The 18752-nt window shown below is 34.7% G+C and overlaps 3 protein-coding genes across 4 annotated transcripts in view; 2 read left to right on the forward strand and 1 right to left on the reverse strand.

Annotated features, from left to right (window-relative positions):
- Nucleotides 1-1591, reverse strand: part of LOC113115065 (zinc finger protein 883) — a 3431-nt gene extending 1840 nt beyond the window's left edge. Inside the window, exons 1-5 of the mRNA XM_026282324.1 lie at nt 1291-1591; nt 833-1040; nt 647-735; nt 487-571; nt 1-9 (exon numbers count right to left, since the gene is read on the reverse strand). The exon at nt 1-9 is cut by the window's left edge and continues 1840 nt beyond it. Of these exons, the coding sequence (XP_026138109.1) occupies nt 1-9; nt 487-571; nt 647-735; nt 833-1040; nt 1291-1563 (664 nt within the window). The 5' untranslated portion in view covers nt 1564-1591. The remainder of the gene's footprint in view (nt 10-486; nt 572-646; nt 736-832; nt 1041-1290) is intronic.
- A 95-nt stretch (nt 1592-1686) lies between these two features.
- Nucleotides 1687-8018, forward strand: hmbsb (hydroxymethylbilane synthase, b). 2 transcript variants are annotated; one of them, XM_026282333.1, is made up of 14 exons: nt 1687-1839; nt 2391-2444; nt 3286-3358; nt 3487-3536; nt 3608-3663; nt 3835-3912; nt 4137-4214; nt 4696-4771; nt 4914-5027; nt 5117-5155; nt 5262-5381; nt 6303-6356; nt 6443-6529; nt 6630-8018. In XM_026282333.1, the coding sequence occupies exons 1-14, from the start codon at nt 1816-1818 to the stop codon at nt 6807-6809; spliced, it is 1083 nt and encodes a 360-aa protein (XP_026138118.1). In that variant the 5' UTR covers nt 1687-1815; the 3' UTR covers nt 6810-8018. The 2 variants fall into 2 exon arrangements, with proteins under 2 accessions (XP_026138118.1, XP_026138117.1); XM_026282332.1 differs by lacking the exon at nt 1687-1839 and adding an exon at nt 2163-2309.
- Nucleotides 8019-9189: 1171 nt separating this feature from the next.
- Nucleotides 9190-18577, forward strand: abcg4b (ATP-binding cassette, sub-family G (WHITE), member 4b). Its single transcript, XM_026282334.1, has 15 exons — nt 9190-9372; nt 10951-11191; nt 13357-13474; nt 14410-14542; nt 14715-14765; nt 14862-15007; nt 15094-15217; nt 15298-15412; nt 15694-15836; nt 16194-16292; nt 16545-16713; nt 16857-16957; nt 17129-17287; nt 17367-17485; nt 17565-18577. Exons 2-15 carry the CDS (start codon nt 10960-10962, stop codon nt 17788-17790), a joined length of 1935 nt encoding a protein of 644 aa, XP_026138119.1. The 5' UTR covers nt 9190-9372; nt 10951-10959; the 3' UTR covers nt 17791-18577.
- The last annotated feature ends 175 nt before the right edge of the window (nt 18578-18752 follow it).

The raw sequence follows: 18752 nt of genomic DNA on the forward strand, positions 1-18752 counted from the left end.
TGTTTTCAACTGCAAAACATTAACAGGGTTCCACTTATTGAAAGCTGAAAGTAAGGAAATTAATACTTTAATTCAGCAAGGACACAATATACTGGTCAAAAGTCACAGTTAAGAAATTTATAATATTACAAAAGGTTTCTATTTCAAATAAATGATGTTCATTTGAATTTTGGTGAAGCAAAGAACAATTATTTATGCTTTCCTCTGTTTTTAACATTGATAATAAGAAACGGTTCTTGAGCAGCATTGATTCTGAAGGATCATGTGACATTACTAATACTGTTTCACTGCATTTTTTAATAAAATAAATGCATAAGTAAGAAGAAAACCACTGGTCTAGAGTCTAATATTTTACTATTTAATAGTGGCAAATACTGAAGTACGGTTTACATAAATTACTGATTGATCAATGAACAAGTAAATCCAATTTTTTTTTTCTTTTTATATAGATAGTACACAAAAATATCAAAGCTGTGCAGCACATACCTATAAAAAATGCTTGCACTGGGTTCTCTCGTCCACTACTTGATGACTCAGGACAAACTTCAGAGACTTGATCCTCCTTTGCACACTGAGAGGAAAAAATCTAATCAGTACGAACATTGATTCTACCGTTTTAGCTAAATCTTTTCAATAATGAACTCACCTCTCTGCCTTTAACCGAATCTTGTGGTTGAACAGTTTCTTCAGGTAACGCAGTGAGCAGTTTATGTCTCTCCTGAGACACTGATGGAGCTACAGTTGTAGAATATGTGAGGAGAATGAAATGACTACAGTTAAGATTACAGTGGATTGAATGTTCTGACATTAAAACATATACAGGAAGTCTTACCAGACACATCTCTGACAGCATGACTGTTTTTACTTTTTGGTTTCTTCAAATGCTGCTTCGCCAACTCTTTTACATTTATTACGTCATCATGGTAACTTTTAAAACCCTGCAACTGAGTTGGCTTAAGCGCAAAGCAATAACTGAACACTTTGCATATTTTTTGAACAGCCACCTTGGTAAAGGTCTCCATCACAGCTGTCAGCTTGACCTGCAACAGATAATAACTACTGCTTAATTCATCTGGAATTGTCCATAAATGTTCAGTTTTGCATAAATGTTTAGTTTTTTTTTTTTTACTAGAAGGATGAACCTCAACATTTAATTTAAATAATTATATAGAAGTCCTTAACATAACATCTGTCCTAGCATAGAAATTAAAGACTACCACAGCTGAATAATCACAATTTATTGATAATTAAATATCATATAAAATAGCTGCAAAATGAAAACAATCGTACCATTCTGCGTTGTTTTTCATTCATCTCCGATATCAGATCTCTGTCACTAACGTTACTGATTTCATTGTGAGATGGGCCACATTCACATTCAAAAACTTTCTGAATCTCGTCTAGGACTGTTTCTATCAAAAGCGTCATTATAGACACAGTCTGTTTGCGGAATAGGTCATACTCCGCCATTGTGCTCAATCGGTAACTGTCATTTCTGATATATAAAGTGAGTGAATGAAGTAAGACCACAAACGATACCGCGATTTCTGTGTTCACTTTCATAAAAATAAAAATGTCTGCAAAATAAAAGTCGTTGGTTTTCTTGTCTGCGATTATTCGGTCAGTGACGGCGCACTCATAATGACTTTTATTTTGAAATAAAAATGCCGCACTTTTAACGGAAGTCACACTCAACCGGTAACAGTCGTGAATGACATTTGTCCCAATTCAGTATTTCCTCTTGTACAATAATGAACGAGAAATTACTTTAATTTCAACGAGATAAGCACTAAATAACTTGAATCATCTTACATTATGTCGGAAAAGACAAACCTACAGGTATGGTTTCATTCATTCACTTACGTTACTTAAAATTGGAGAAGTTGAATAATGAAAACCAAATGTAACTCTATTTTAACCATTTTTATTTGACATCACTGGTAAACCATACAGTGCAGCTCCATCAGTTATGCGATTATGGCATAATTGCTAACGTTAAATTGTTTTAGGTCTAGTGGTTAAAAAGAAGTTGCTTCTGAACCTTCTTAACTCAGAAAGTTTCAGTGTAACGTAGTATTGTCGAATATGAAATCTCTCTATGAAAGGTGTTGCTTACTCCTCCCTCGTGTGTAACGGACACAGTGAATAGACATTATTATTGTCTTATCTGCTGAAGCCAGGACACTGGGGCGTGTGCCTTTTTCATCATTCTGTCCTCCTTCATATTCTCTACACACTGCTTTCTCTTCCTCTGAAGACTCCTGCTAGTTAACCCTACAATGGCAGATGGACCTTATAAATACATCAGGGTCAGAACATAATCCAAAGGAACATGTTCGTCTGTAATATATGTGTTGGTACTGATTTTGCTTAAAATTATGCTTTCACAGGACGCTGATGGCAAAGTCAGCAGGGTGATCCGTGTTGGCACCAGAAAAAGCCAGGTAAAATGTATTTTGTACATTTATTATAGCCTGTTTTTTATTTCATATATATTCATTTCAAATAATCTGTGAAAAAAGTATGTTACATGTTTTAATATATTTAGATTTCATATATTTATATATTTCCAGTCTTCATTGTCGCATGATCTTTCAGAAATCATTCTAATATGATGATACTCAAGAAATATTTATTATTATTATCAACGTTGAAAACAGTTATGCTGTTTAATGTTTTTCTGGAAACTGTATCACATTTTTTAAGGATTCTTTGAAAAAAAAAGAAGAACCATTTATTAAAAATATATATTTTCTATTATAAATGTCTTTATTGATTCTTTGATCATTGTAAAAGCTTCCTGCTGAATTAAAATATTTATTTCTTTAAAAAAATTACTGATTCCAAACTTTTAAACTGTAGTGTACATGCAAATTAGATAATCTAAAATATTGCTAAAATATCTAATTTTCATCACCTAATAAATTGGAGAAATTTAAATGTACACGTTTCAGTTCTTATGACTGACTGCTTGTACCAATGTGTATTAGTTATGTTCTCAAGTTATCCAAAATAAGTTTTTACTTTTACTTTCAATGTTATAGATAAAGTCTTTGTATTTTGCTTCACCATCACTCAGTAGTACAAATGTAAGTTTGATTGGGTGTGCCAGTTGTGGTGATGGCTTTGATAAGATTTCTGTCTTTGTTAGGGTGGAGACTATATTGCTTAAAGTAAAGAAACCAGTTACAGCCCTCCACATGAAGATGAACCTTAAAAGACCTTCATATTTTGTGGAAAAGGAAATGTCGTTGAACCTTCTTGTTACTTTTTCCCCCTTTTCAGCTGGCTCGAATTCAGACGGACAGTGTTGTAGAGAAACTCAAGGAGTTACACCCTGATGTTCAATTTGAAATAGGTAAGATATCATCGCCAAATATGCAAAACAATTGTTGTTTATTTCGAATTGAGTTTAGCATGTATGATATAGTTAATATTCACCCTCTTTAAATTGATATCCACGTCAGTCTTTTTATTTCGTTTCAGTGGCTATGTCAACAACAGGAGACAAAATACTTGACACAGCTTTATCCAAAGTAAGTCAGAAGTAAAATAAATTATTTAATGACGTGATATTGATGTAATAATTAATTAATGTGTGTTAAAGATTGGTGAAAAGAGTCTCTTCACAAAGGAACTGGAAAATGCTTTGGAAAAAAACGAGTGAGTCCATCCTTCAATACTTCTTGATATCATTTATGTATACTTTGCACTTTACACAGATTTGTTCACTGGTCCTTTGGTGAATTTGATGTTTGAGGGTGTTTTGTGCTGCTACACTGGTGCTTATGTTTCTGTATGAATAATACTGTTGTAATATTTGTGTCTCTATAGGGTGGACCTGGTTGTACACTCTTTAAAAGACTTGCCAACTGTTCTTCCTGTGGGCTTCACTATAGGATCTGTGCTGAAGTAAGGAAACCACAATAGTGTCTCTGTGTTCTGAAGTGCTTTTATGCTCCTCCACATCTGAAGGGTCTTTTATCTTAAAAGTAGCTCACATGTCATGTTAAAGACAAACGTCAACATAAAAGTTATTAAATAATTATTAAAGTGTTATAGGTGTTATAGTGATATAAGGTATTGCTCATTGCATTGCTTTTTAATTTATAATGAACATTTCCTTTTCTTCAAAGGCGAGAAAACCCCCATGATGCTGTTGTCTTGCACCCCAAACATAAAGGCAAACGTCTAGACTCTCTAGCCAACAAAAGGTAAAAGCAGTGGCCAGTACAAAGAACTATATATATTTTAAAATATATATTAAAGTACACTAGCATTTAAAAGTTAGAAGTTTTAATAAACTGATCGTTTTAGTAAGTAAAGATGCGTTAATAAATTGATCAAAAGTGGTAATTAACATTAATAATGTTACAAAAGATTTCTATTTCTGTTAAATGCTGTTCTTCTTAGCATTCTGTTTATCAAATAAATCAACATTGATAATAATAAGGAATGATTTTTGAGCTGCAAATCAGCATATTAGACTGATTTCTGAAGGATCATGTGTTTTTTATTTTTGTTCTAATAAAAGCAGTCTTGCAAAGCATGAACGTCTTCATTGAAAGATATTTAAAAATCTTATCAGCCCCCAATTTTAAAATTAAATTAAAATTAAAATTTTAATTGTAGTGATACATTTGATATTTGTTATGTGTTCTCTTGAATAATAAATGATATATTTTATATCTGAAGTGTTGTAGGTACCAGTTCTCTTCGCCGGGCCGCACAACTAAAGAAGAGATTTCCTCATCTGGAGTTTAAAGACATTGTATCCTTCAGTGCAGTGCAGCATCTTTACCAAACTTCCTGTTATTGTATGTAGATGCTGATGGCAAGTAAATGATAATTTCAGTGTATTAACGGGCACTTGATGTTTTATGTGAGGTTATACCTTAACAGTTGTGTTTCAGAGAGGTAATCTCAACACTCGTCTAAAGAAACTGGATGAAAAAGATGACTTTTCAGCAATCGTTTTAGCAGCAGCTGGTCTCCGGAGAATGGGCTGGGACAATCGCATCAGCCAGGTGCCTCTATCATACTTAAATTAACCTAAAATGCTAATACAATAAAGATTTTGAAGATCTTGACCTTGGTTGTTATCATCTTGCTTCAGATCCTTGGGCCTGAAGACTGCATGTATGCAGTTGGACAGGTGGGTAACGTTCAGTGTTTCTTTAGTCCTGATCTCCTGTACAGTAGTGAGTGCATTTGTTCCATCACATTGAACCTTACATGCTGCTCTTACTGTCTTGTTAAAGGGCGCTCTGGCAGTCGAGGTGAGAGCTCGGGACCAGGACATCCTGGAAATGGTGTCAGTATTAAATGACTCCGACACAGTGTTGAGATGCATGGCAGAGAGAGCCTTCCTCAAACACCTGGTAGGCTTCCTGCTGCACTCCAATACTCCTCACACGTTTTTGAATCAATGATGTAATCTGTGAAATATTTATGTATTTATTATATTTTAAAATGTCATTTATCCCTGTGATGGCAAAGCTGATTTTTCAGCATCATTACTCCAGTCTTCAGAGTCACATATTCCTTCAGAAATTGTTCTAAAATGCTGATTTGATGCTCAAGATCTGCAAAATGATCAGTTGCAATCAATTGCATTCAGAATAAAAGTTTATGTTTACATACTTAATATATGTGTACATATTTATTATGTATATCATGTATATATATCAAGGAAAAATATATTTATATATAATATATTTATATTTAATATAAATAATTCACAAGAATAAATGTATATCCATACAAATATTTCTTAAAATATATGCATATGTGTGTGTATTTGTATTTGTACACACACACACACACACACACACACACACACACACACACACACACACACACACACACACACATATTATGTAAACGTAAACTTTTATTTTGAATTTTGAATGCGATAAATCATGAATGACCCTAGAAGAAACATTTTAATGATAAATCACAATGGCAAAAACAGTTGTGCTGCTTAATATATTATTACCGGTATTCTTTTTCAGGACTTAAATTAAATGAAATTTTATATATATATATATATATATATATATATATATATATATATATATATATATAATTCTTACTAAACCCAAACGTTTAAATGGTAGTGTAAATATTTAATAATAATTTTAAAACTTTTAAAATACATTTTTAAAGTACAGTGAATTTAATTATAATACGAATTACATTAAGTCATTAAATGGAACCTTTTCAGCCGAATTATACAAACATGTTTTAAAACTAACAAGAATGCAAAGAATACATTTTGTAAGACCTATTTCTTTTAATAGGAAGGGGGATGCAGTGTTCCAGTTGCTGTTTACACTGAAGTTAAGAATTCACAGGTAGTGAAGAGCTTCACGCGGTTTTACTATCTACCCAACTAGAAAAGCTGAAAGACAGATCTGAATAACTGTGTGATGTTTTACAGCTCTACCTGACCGGAGCGGTGTACAGTCTCGATGGTTCAGACAGTCTGAAGGAGACCATGCAGACAAGCATCAGCTCTGACAGTCAGGTTGTTAATCCATAACAAGAGAAATAAAAAAAATCCAATATTCCGAATCCTTCTTTGAATTTGACACTGATCTGAGCATCTGTAACCTTATTGTCTCCAGGTTGAGGAGCAGGAGAAAGTTGACGAGAAGGTCCAGCGTGTGGGCATCACTGCTTTAAAGGTGTCAGAAGCAGCCCAGGACGCTGCAGAGAAGTTAGGAGTGGACCTCGGAAATCTGCTGCTCAGCAAAGGAGCCAAAGAGATACTGACTGTAGCCAGACAGCTGAATGATGCACGATAGGCATATAACAGTCCGTACCTGTAGCTGAAGACCAACCACCCCCTTCCAGAAGCATGTATTCTTCTTTTTTTCCAGTGTCAACAAGTGTTATGTAATCCAATGGCCTTTATATTTTGTGTTATTAAGATATTGGTTAGTTTTTCACAGAAAATGTTTCTTTGTATTTACAGATGTTTAATGAAAGTCAATATGCAGTTACTACTTTAAACAGACTTGCAGTATGATTCATAATAATAATGCCAAAACAATGACTCCACTATTCACAGAAGTGTAACAGAGACACCGGCAAACATGAAGATCATCTGCATTACAGAGAGCTAATAGATCGAAATTATTTGTGCATTTTATATTAAGCCATGCAGACGCAATCATGCCTTTGTTGGCGTTGATGGCGTTTGTTGTATCTAAACACATGCTTATTTGAAACTTGAATTATTCTGGGGTGTATATTTTCTGAAGCTGCTTGAAGAGTCGTCTACATTTTACCTTCACTGACTCTGATATAGGTGTACAGCATAACCTGTGAACCACTACAAAACGTTTTTTTATAATTGAGTCAGCCGTTTATTTTCCCCATAGATAAATAGTTTGATAGTAGAATGTTTTTCATCTCAGATTTTTGTCACTAATATATTTTATGCATTTGTCGAATGTAGTCATTGAACCCTTTAAACTGAATCCAACATTTGTGCCTGGAAATTCAAAATATCATCTCTGCAAATGTCTTAGTGTATTAGCTCTAGGCTGAAGAAGATGTCATTTATGGAGTTTGTAAGCATTACCTGAGCCTTTTCATTCACTCCACTCAAATTCATACAAATCCATGCTTTATTTATTTGGCTAAATCTATTTTCTGGACTTCTTCTTGTGCCTGCAATTGTATGATAAAACATGATAAAACTTGGCCCATATACTTCTGTTGTGGTATTCTGCAACAGATTTTTTTGGTTGGTTTAACTCATTCCTTGTTGAATCAATGTGAGTATACGCAAGATTCTTAGAATGTACTGAAATTATTGAATTCTATGTCCATTTCAGAGTCAGAGATGTACTTGTAATCTCTAAATAACTTGATAGCCTTGACATTGTCATTATTTTGAAATAAGGCATCTACATTTACATAAAACAGCACATTTTATAAATTTGGAGTTGTTTGGCTTTACGTACTGTATTTTCCAGTCTAAATAAATAAAGCAGTATGGATGATCATCATGTGGTTTTATACAAACTGCCTCCGACAGTGAGACACCACTGGGTGTCACCTATTGTTTTTTTTTTAATAAGCTGTACTCAAGACCTCACATGTGATGGTTGAGGGTATTGGAGATAGTAAATAAAGCAAATCTTTTTTGCATTATCAGATAAGACAGGTTAATTGAGTTAAGCATTGTACATTACTTGATCATTGATTCTGCTTGTGTGAAGAGAGTTAATGTAAAGAAGAGTAAAGCAAAGAGAAATGATTATGTAGACTTAATAATGGTCTTGACTGAAATATATCAGAGAGGATATGTTTTTGTTTTTCAATTGTATTAAGAAATTACGCACATACATCAATAAAAATAATGTTTAAAACAGAATAAAGAATCTAAAAATATATAGATATTTAAAAGTATATTACGGGAATACAGCAGCTGTAAACTGTGATTGGACGGGGGAAATTTTGGCTAGCTTTCAATTTTATAAAAACAGGTATGAGATAATAGACTTTAGTATATATATATATATATATATATATATATATATATATATATATATATATATATACACACATTTTTTTTTTCTTGGAGCTGGGAACCCTGCTCTGAGCTCTTAACATAAAAAAAGTATTTTCAAAGATTTATTATCAAATAATTTTAGTATGGACACATACTTTCCAAGATTGATGCTGCATATATATCTATTCTCCAGGCACCAGGTGACATTTAGACAGAGGGACTCTAAGTTGTCAAGCTTAGACTCGTCCTGAAGATATGCTCGTTTTGAGCATAAACTTGCTTTATTAGCGTGTGGTTTCTTCTGGAAACCAGTTGTAGCATGTTGCCATCGCGTCCACTCATTTTCACAGGAAATTGCATAGCACACTGTCCACAGAAGTCTATAATCTTATACCTGCTTTAATAAACAAACATGCATTTCAAAGACACGTACATGTTTGTGCGGAACTCACATTTTTGTATTGATTTTTTATATATATATTTAAAACATAATTTGAAACATTTTATAAATGACGCATTAAAATAAATTATAACACTATCGTGCAATAAATATCGAAAGAAGATGAAGGAAATAAATGTTTATTTTGGTTTCCATGGGACCGCTCGCTGAGCGTGCATGTCTTCTTCTCTCGCGCATCATCGATGGTCTGGCTTCACTTCCATCCATCCCAGGTTTTGCGTGACACCTCTCCACGAAGCTCTCCTTCAGGACTCAAGTTTTTCAGTCAGTTCTGTACGGTATTACCAGAGGAGCACGACCTGTTTCTGTTACCTATTGTGAAGAGAAAAGTGTCCTACATTTCAACACTTTTAACGAATACATTTCCTCTCAAGTGCGGACCTGGGTGAGTGATTTCAAGAATTTGGTTTCTAGGATTTGCAGTTCAATGTCAGCATTAGCCTAATTTAACCATCATCTGTGACTATAACAACAGCATGTCATATAAAAATATATTTTTATAGCATTATTCTTTAATCTTATATCTTAATCATATTACTATACTGTGCTATGCCATATTATTATACTAGAATCTAAAGAAGTTTGTTAGTAACCTTAACTAGGTTTTCTTTATTATTTAATAATTATTTAATACAATTGTGTAATATTATATAATTCATTTATATTTTTAAAGATGTATGTGGTCTGTTAATATATGCGCATGGTATAAAGAGAGATAAAACTACTAATTCTTTGTGGATTAGCCTACAAACAAAGCCAAATCTCTTCATTCTTTATATTGGACTGTAAAAGGTTATTAACTCTTAAAGGGGCAGGCACAAAATAATACATTGCTGTTTTCTAATACTTTAGGGCTCATACTGTACTATACAATGTCATGTTTCTTTTCTTTAATACAATTTCATCTTTTATCCTTGCTGTTTTTCCCCAGAAATTAATCCTTCTCACTTATTTTCTCAAATATATTTTCCATTTAAAGGGTTAATGAATACACACTAACTATTATTTCAACCATCCTCATTTTCTAAAACAAACTGTATGTCACATGTTTATGGATGTGTGTTATGTAACACTTGTATAGTAACATGCACAGTGTCTCACAGTGTCTCAAACATTGGGCAAAAATCAGAGGAGTGGTGATAATTTGTTCTGCCCGCGTGTCTTTGAAGAATTCTTATTATGTTTCACTGGTTAAAATACATTCCAACGAGATTTTCATTGTACAGGCTGGCTCTAATTCTCATGTGAACACTGGAGCGATCCCCTCCTAGTGCTCTCTGTGGGACTGAGCCAGTGATGTCTGTCTCTGACCTGGCTACTTACATTCTCTGATTTCGCTCTTCCTTTTGGCTCCAAACTCCAGGGACTTACATCTAGCTAGTCAATTCAATGTGTCAGCACAAAGCAGTCTCTCGGAGGAAACCAAATCCCGGCCTTTTAGAAGTGCTCCAAATTCTAACCCAGATCAATTTGACAGAGTAAGGGCCTCTCCTGAATGAGCAGACAGTGTAAAGAGGTTTGCATTTCAAGGGGAAAGTATAGGAAGACGCTCCTATTGGAGATTTCTCATTTTGAATAGTGATGAACAGTATGATGACTCATAGCATTTCTTTAATAGAGGACAGTGATATGAGATGTAAAAAAATTTAACTACGCAGTTTGTCACATGGATCAGGGTGTTCTGTACTTCTCTGTTGATACATTTTTATAGAGAACATTGCAGTAATGGCTGTTGAAAATTCCACTTTGTATTACAGGAATAAATTATTTTAAAATACATTTTTAATTGTAATAATACCATTTTTTATTGTGATAATATTTCAAAATATTATAGTTTGTGCTGTATTTCTGATCAAATAAATGCAGCCTTGGGGAGAATAAGAGACACATATTTTTATACCATTAAAAAAAACAACTTTTGACCGATATGGTCACAGCACTGAATGATTTTTGCTCTCTTTAGACCTTTGGGATGGCAGTGACGGCATCTGATCTTGGGTCAGTTAGTATTACTATGGAGGACAGCCTGTGTAATGGAGGGACACAGCCACAGGAAGCTCCACTGCTAACCCATCTGAAAAAGGTAGAGAACCACATCACAGAGGCACAGCGCTTCTCTCACCTGCCCAAACGCACCGCTGTGGACCTGGAGTTCATGGATCTGTCCTACGCCATCAGAGAAGGGCCGTGGTGGAAGAAACAAGGTCAGGAGATCATATTTTACACATTTTGATCAAGGTAACCATAAATAATCTGTCAGACTCATTTAACTCATCGGTCCTAAATAGTGCATGACTTGTAGTTTTGATCTCATTCATTCCAAACAGATCTTAAAGGGATAGTTCACCCAAAAATGAAAGTTCTGTCATCATTTACTCACCCTCATGTCGTTTCAAACCTGTATGAGTTGCTTTCTTATCTTGAACATAAAATAAGGTTAATCAAACAGTTGGTGGTTCCCATTGACTTCCTTAGTATTTATATTAATACTATGGAAGTCAATGGGGACCACCGACTGTTTGATTACCAGCAATCTTCAAAATATTTTATTTTCAACATAAGAAAGCAACTCATACAGGTTTGGCACGGTATAAGGGTGAGTAAATGATGACAGAACTTTCATTTTTAGGTGAACTATCCCTTTAAGGATGGGGTCTTTATAAGACATTATCTTAATCATAAGACACCATAAGAATTCAAAGCATACAGTCTGTTTTATTAGATAGTGACTAAAGCAAGCATATAATTTATAAAATCATTTATAAAATGTTATTTTTGTAAAAGGCATAAATGAATGAAAATATAACAAATATTTATTTTACATAAAAATATAAATGATACAATATAGATAAAAACAGATTATGAGGAAATTTAAAACCCTTTTCATAAAATAATATAATTGTATGCACGTTTTTACAAAAGCTTTAAAGAAAAGAGAGAACTGGTTTATCAAAAATGCAACTGTCAAAACTCAAGGGAGAGATAGAGAGCAGGAAACAAGACAGAATGAAGGAAAAAGATACAAATAGAGAAAATGGACAACTCAGAGGTCCTCCATGAATAATTGTGCACAAATGACTTCATACCAGACCAGAGTAGCAGAGAAATCCAATCTCAGAAATAAAATGGATCCTAAATGATGGATACTGTTTAATAATAGACTATTTATCTCTTAGCAAGTCAAATAGGGTATTGAAACAGATAGGCTAGATGCATGCTCAGAGTAGCATCTTTTGTTCATGTACAAAGTGAAATACGTTAAGCAATTTTAATTTAGCAGCTACGCTTTCAGAAAAGATTAAAATCACATTAGAATGAGTACCAAGACTAATGCAGGCCTTTTTGGTTTCCTATCAGAACTTTAGATCTATTGATTTGCAGGCAACATGAATGAAGGTATCTCATACTGATCACTGTTTTTATCTGATGAAACTGACTCATGCACAGTCTAGTCTGGCCTGAAGATAGCAGATGGTTCTTTACTCTGAGTGATTTATTGGTGAAAACATAACAGTGTGGAAGATTCTACTCTTTTACAGCTTTCAAATGCCAACACGGCTTTTACTTTTGCAGTGCGGTCACTACAAGTAGTTTAAATAAGATGAGATCACATCTAACATCATTGGGGAGAACAACATTTTCAGTTCAAAACTGGCTGCTGACATCATCCTAATGCTTGTGGCTTTTTATGATGATTCATTTTATGCACTATACGATGATCATATAGAGAATGGAATATATTAGTAAATATGATAGATGGAAATGGAAATGAAATGATAAATGTAATTAGCACTCCCTATGTTTCCACTGTGGCCTAAAGGAAAAGTGCGACCAATGATGATAAGATGACGGTCATTAAATGACTTCTTAACATTCAGTGGACATGTATGGGAATAAAGTCAAAGGGTAAAGGAGAGGGCTTTCCTGCGACTTGACTGTGAGAACAGAGCTTTTGGACTAATAGGCTGATAATTAGGGCGCCTTGCTTTGAAATACTGTAAGTCAGACTTTTTTTTTTTTAGAAATACTATATCAGTGACTGCTAAAAATGTCATAACTTTTTTTTTAATGAGATCTTTCGGTCTTATGTGGTGGGCGAAAGCCATCATGGTGGACTCGTAGAAAGGTCAATGAGCAGACTTGTCCAGAATGGTTTGATTAGCCACTGTACTTAAAGGTTTTGGAGTCTAATTCTTTCATCACCTTTATCACTCGCTTTCTCACATTTCTTAGCTTTGGAGAAATATGTAGTACAGTCACGAGGTTCACGGATTAAACCATACTTCTTATTTGAAGGGATTAACTGCAAGTGGACCGTTTGTTCCAAAGGAGAACCGTATGACGCCAAGCATATCTTTTTTCTTTCCAGGTTATAAGGCCTTACTCAAGTGTCTATCGGGGAAGTTTTGCAATGGGGAACTCATTGGCATTATGGGCCCCTCTGGGGCTGGAAAATCCACTTTGATGAACATCCTGGCGGGATACAGGTGAGGATGCAGTAGGTGCAAGATTGATCTGAACAAAAATTAGTGAGAAAACATGTTATATTTTCCATTCCAATTGTTGGTATTATTGGTAAATAATAAATAAGTTTATTACATTTTAAATGTTATTTAAATTAAATTAAAAATTAAATTACATTTTGAAAGCTTCCATACCAATCCATCACTGATTGTCTGTGTTGGGGAGTAACTAGTTACATAATTACAAAAGAAATGTAACTGTAATCAGTTACAGTTACTGAGAAAAAAAGTATAATTAAATTACAGTTACCTATGAAAATGTTAACAATTACGAAGGGAGTTACTTTTGAATTTCTGTTTTTCACACACACCCACATACAGATTTAACTGATTGCTTTCATACATTGCATTGACTGCTCTAAAATATGAAACAGCAATGTTTCAGGAGTTTAGGACACATATTAGAACACATGCTTATTCACTAACTGTTTTATCTCCTATTTGGGTTTATGTATAAGCTTTTTATGTATAAGCTTTTTTAACATCAACCTTTTTTGTTTTGCAAGGCATTGTTAGATGCCAGTGTTTTCTGTCATACCAAAAATTTGATTTCAAAAACAGTATAATAGCTATTAGACTATTTATTGTAATGATTTTAAATCTGTATTTAACCTCAGAATGATCTCAAAGTAAGAAGATGCACCAAAGTCTAATTTTGTGGTGGCTGTGCTTTAATATTAAATATAATCTTAATTCAATTGATGAAGGATTTTGAAAGTCTGAGAGTAATCAATGTTGAGTCCTACTGAAAGGTTAACCCTGCCTGTTTCAAATTTAGAAAAGTAATCAAATGTAATCATTTCCATTACTTTATAAAAGTAATTGAAATAGTTACACTACTTATTATGTTTTAAATAGGGTAATCTTCCCAACACTGATGATTGTCTTGTGTGTTACAGGGAAACAGGAATGACTGGACAGATCCTGGTAAATGGAAAGCTCCGAGACCCCCGAACCTTCCGTAAAATGTCCTGTTACATTATGCAAGAGGACAAATTGCTGCCCCAATTGACTGTTCAAGAAGCGATGATGGTGAGTCTGTAGGGTGAATGATGTAGGTAAGGATGCCCCCTACTGCAGGTTTGGTGCTAATGCCCAAATTTATAACAATCACTTCCGAATGCTTAGTCACCTGCAGAAAAAAAGTCATTTCTAGTGAGAAACACAATAAACTCAGCTCAATGATTTCTGCACTGTTTTCTAGGTATCAGCCAACCTGAAGCTCAATGAAGACACTGAGGTGAAAAAAGAGCTGGTAGGTAAAGCTCATCACCTCAGTCAGACTTGCCCCAAATGTATCCCTCTGGTGATTTTTTTCTTCTCTTTTCCATGTGTTTATGTTGGCATGCAGATAAAAGAAATTCTGACAGCCCTTGGACTGTATGAGTGTGTCCACACTCGAACTGTCTGTCTCTCTGGCGGCCAGTGTAAGCGGCTGGCTATTGCCCTTGAACTAGTAAACAACCCCCCAGTAATGTTTTTCGATGAGCCCACCAGGTAACGATGTCATCGTATTCTGACACAAATAAATCAGCATTATTTAGATGCTTGCAGCATTAACAGATACTGTTTATTTTGTCCAGTGGTTTGGATAGCGCATCCTGTTTCCAGGTAGTGTCATTGATGAAGTCTCTGGCACAAGGAGGGCGAACTATCATTTGCACTATTCACCAGCCCAGTGCCAAACTATTCGAGATGTTTGATAAGGTATGTGCATGTGCAAATCTTCTTGAAAATCTTCAGTTCATGCCACTCATCATTTCATTCTTTCTGGGTCTCCTTCACAGCTGTATATTTTAAGCCAAGGCCAGTGCATATACAAAGGAAGTGTCCCATACCTCATCCCTTATTTGAGAGGACTGGGCCTGCACTGTCCCACATACCACAATCCTGCAGATTTCAGTAAGATTTATTTTAATGCAAAAGATTTCCGTTCCAAATAAATGCTGTTCTTTTAAAGATTTTCTATTTAGCAAAAAATGTATTACGGTTTCTTAAAACAAATACATAAAATTAACGTAGCTCTGGTTGATATTAAGAATAATATAGAACATATTTTAAATTGTAATAAATTAGATTTTGATGAAAAACTGTCAATGCACATTACAAAGAATCAATAACCAATAATCAGTTTGGCACCAGTATATCATGCGTCATACATTTCCCCTCTGTTTTGTGTGTAGTCATAGAAGTAGCATCAGGAGAGTATGGGGACTTGAACCCAGTGTTGTTTGAGGCTGTTCAGGGTGGCATGTGTGCACTGGAGCAAAAGTGCAACTGTATCGACAAAACCACTCTAACCCCATGCACTGCAAAATGTGTCAAAGTGAGTGATGCAAGTTTCAGAATCTGCCTGTGGATAACATCTGTAAGGCTTACTTGCACAAATTGTGGTCAGGATGTTTGCTAGAAGAAGTGATCCACTGTGTTCAAAAGTCTCTTTCATCTCAAAATATACTGATATGATATAACTGTCTTCTTAATGTTTTGATAAGAGTTGACTGCCAAAGACATGATTATATAAAAGATACTTACAAGCCTGTACTTGGCACAAGAGTACATTACACCTGCTTTAAATAGTACAGGCTGTCTGGGGCAGATGGTTCATGCTTTAACATGATCTTGTATATTTTAATGATTTTTTTTAATGACTCATTTTGCTTTCCTACACTTGCTTTTACAGGATTCAGGGCATGTTGAGAGCCATACTTTTGCAACAAGCTCTCTGACTCAGTTCTATATTCTCTTCAAGAGAACATTGATTACAATATGCAGAGATCAGGTACACTGTTGCCCTAAACTTTCCTAATTAAGTTTTGTGTCCAAAATGACACAATACTGCTTTATGAATGCAAATCACAGTAAATGTACCAACACTGAAAATGACAAAACTATTTTTTTTGCTGAAAATAAAAAAGATAAAAATAAAGTAAAAATGGCAATAAATAATACATTTATAATAATATATATACATATTATATTTTTATATTAGTTTAATATGGTGCTTGAAATGTCTCTTGTTTTTTTGCACTAGGTTTTGACACATCTCCGCCTAATGTCACACATCTCCATTGGAGTGCTGATAGGCCTTCTGTACCTCAATATTGGCAACGACGCCAGCAAAGTCTTCAACAACACTGGTTTCCTCTTCTTCTCGATGCTCTTCCTCATGTTTGGAGCGCTGATGCCTACAGTTCTTACCTGTAAGTTAGTGAAGAGGCATGAATGCAGCAGTCATGTAACAGCTTTGTTGTCAACACAGTTTTGGGTCTTAAGTCATGTCCTACTTTCATTCAGAGGAAATGAAAGTGGTTTTTAGAGTCCTAGATTCTGTGTCCTCTTTCAGTTCCCCTAGAGATGGCTGTGTTTCTGAGGGAACACCTAAACTACTGGTACAGCTTGAAGGCTTACTACCTGGCTAAGACAATGGCTGACATTCCATTCCAGGTGGGTGCCAGCCTGCCTAAGCCGAACTCACTCCATTTTATGCATGATATGAGCTGAGCATATCTGGACAATATTGAAGGTTTAATATAATGGACCTAAGACAAAGAAAACAAACCAAGGATTTGGATAATTCCTTTAATTGTTATCCACTATTTGTCCACTCTTCCTCAGGTCCTTTGTCCCATCATGTACTGCAGTATTGTATACTGGATGACTGAACAGCCTCCAGAGGCAAGCCGCTACTTGCTGTTTTTGGCTTTGTCGATCTGCACAGCTTTAGTAGCCCAGTCTCTTGGACTTCTAGTCGGTGCTGCCTCCACATCCCTTCAGGTACATGTTACAGCTGTTAAAAAAGCCCCAGACTGCGACTAAAACATTACCGACAGTAATGTAAAATCTTTCTTCACAGGTGGCCACTTTTGTCGGTCCGGTTACAGCCATTCCGGTGCTGCTATTCTCGGGGTTCTTTGTGAACTTTGACACCATTCCAGACTACCTACAATGGAGTTCCTACGTGTCCTATGTCCGGTATGCTATTTATATCTTAATATATACTTTTACTAGGCAAATATCACATTTCATGTTTGTTTGATTGTGTTTCTTACAGGTATGGGTTTGAGGGGGTGATTTTGTCCATTTATGGGATGAATCGAACTGAGCTTGAATGTCCAGGGAGGGTTTGCAAGTTCCAAAGACCTGAAGAAGTACTGCAGTTATTAGATGTAGAAGATGCCAAGCTATACATGGACTTCATCGTACTGGGGATTTTCTTCCTCATCCTGCGACTCGCCACCTACTTTGTTCTTCGGTACAAAATAAAGTCAGAACGGTAATCTTCAAGTCATGGCCTTGAATGGTCTGCAGCTCTTGTGGCCTGTTTTCAGGCTACACATATACACTATAATTTCCAAAGGTCTCATTATCTGCTCAGGAAGGTCAGCTTTATTTGTTCATAATTTTCATGTTCTGGTTTTGTTTGTCATTTGGAATAAATTAATTAAATGTCATTGTGTACAGAATTGGCTTTAAAAAAACTGAATAAATATTTAAATGTTTTTCAGTGTTAAAATGATGCAATACCAGGTGTTGGAAAAAATGTGGTGTTATGCAAGGCTGCTATATCCAAATTCAAGATGTCATACCAAATTTAAATATGCAAATGATAATTTACTGATCTTTCTCTATTCATTATGGCAGTTCTCAAACTCGTTTAACTCCGGCTTTAAGCTTCCACTAACATTGACTTGATTTTTTTTGTTGTTTTTTTTACTCAGAGCTGATTAGAATGAAGTTTTTTGCATTTCCAGTTTCAGAAAGCACATCATGAACATGTTTAGCTTGAGATGAGGATGTTTACATATCATTGCACAAGTCCGAAAAGGGTTTTAATTCAAACCAGAAGACTGTGAACGTTCCCACAGTGCCTGTGTTTCTATTAAACCATTGTATCAGTCTTTTTGTATAGTAGATTGTATTAGTTTTCTTTCTTTTATGATTATTTAGTATTTTCACACGTATTTACCTGGTGCTAAATTGTATGTGTTTAAACACAGTTATAATCTTTTAGACCAACAGACTTTCATACAATGTATATCAGCAATGTATTGTCATACTGCCAAATGTCCCTAATGTGTTTAGAAATAAAATTATGAAATTCATCAGAAGTGCTGTTGCATTTTGAAAACAATCGTACAGTGTGGTATTCATTGTGGTTCATGAGGACATAGATAATTTATTTTACCCCTTACAATAAATAATAACAAAAGCCATTTGGCAATGCCTTTTTAGAATTTAT

This window comes from Carassius auratus, chromosome 15, assembly GCF_003368295.1.
Source record: "Carassius auratus strain Wakin chromosome 15, ASM336829v1, whole genome shotgun sequence".
NCBI lineage: Eukaryota > Metazoa > Chordata > Actinopteri > Cypriniformes > Cyprinidae > Carassius > Carassius auratus.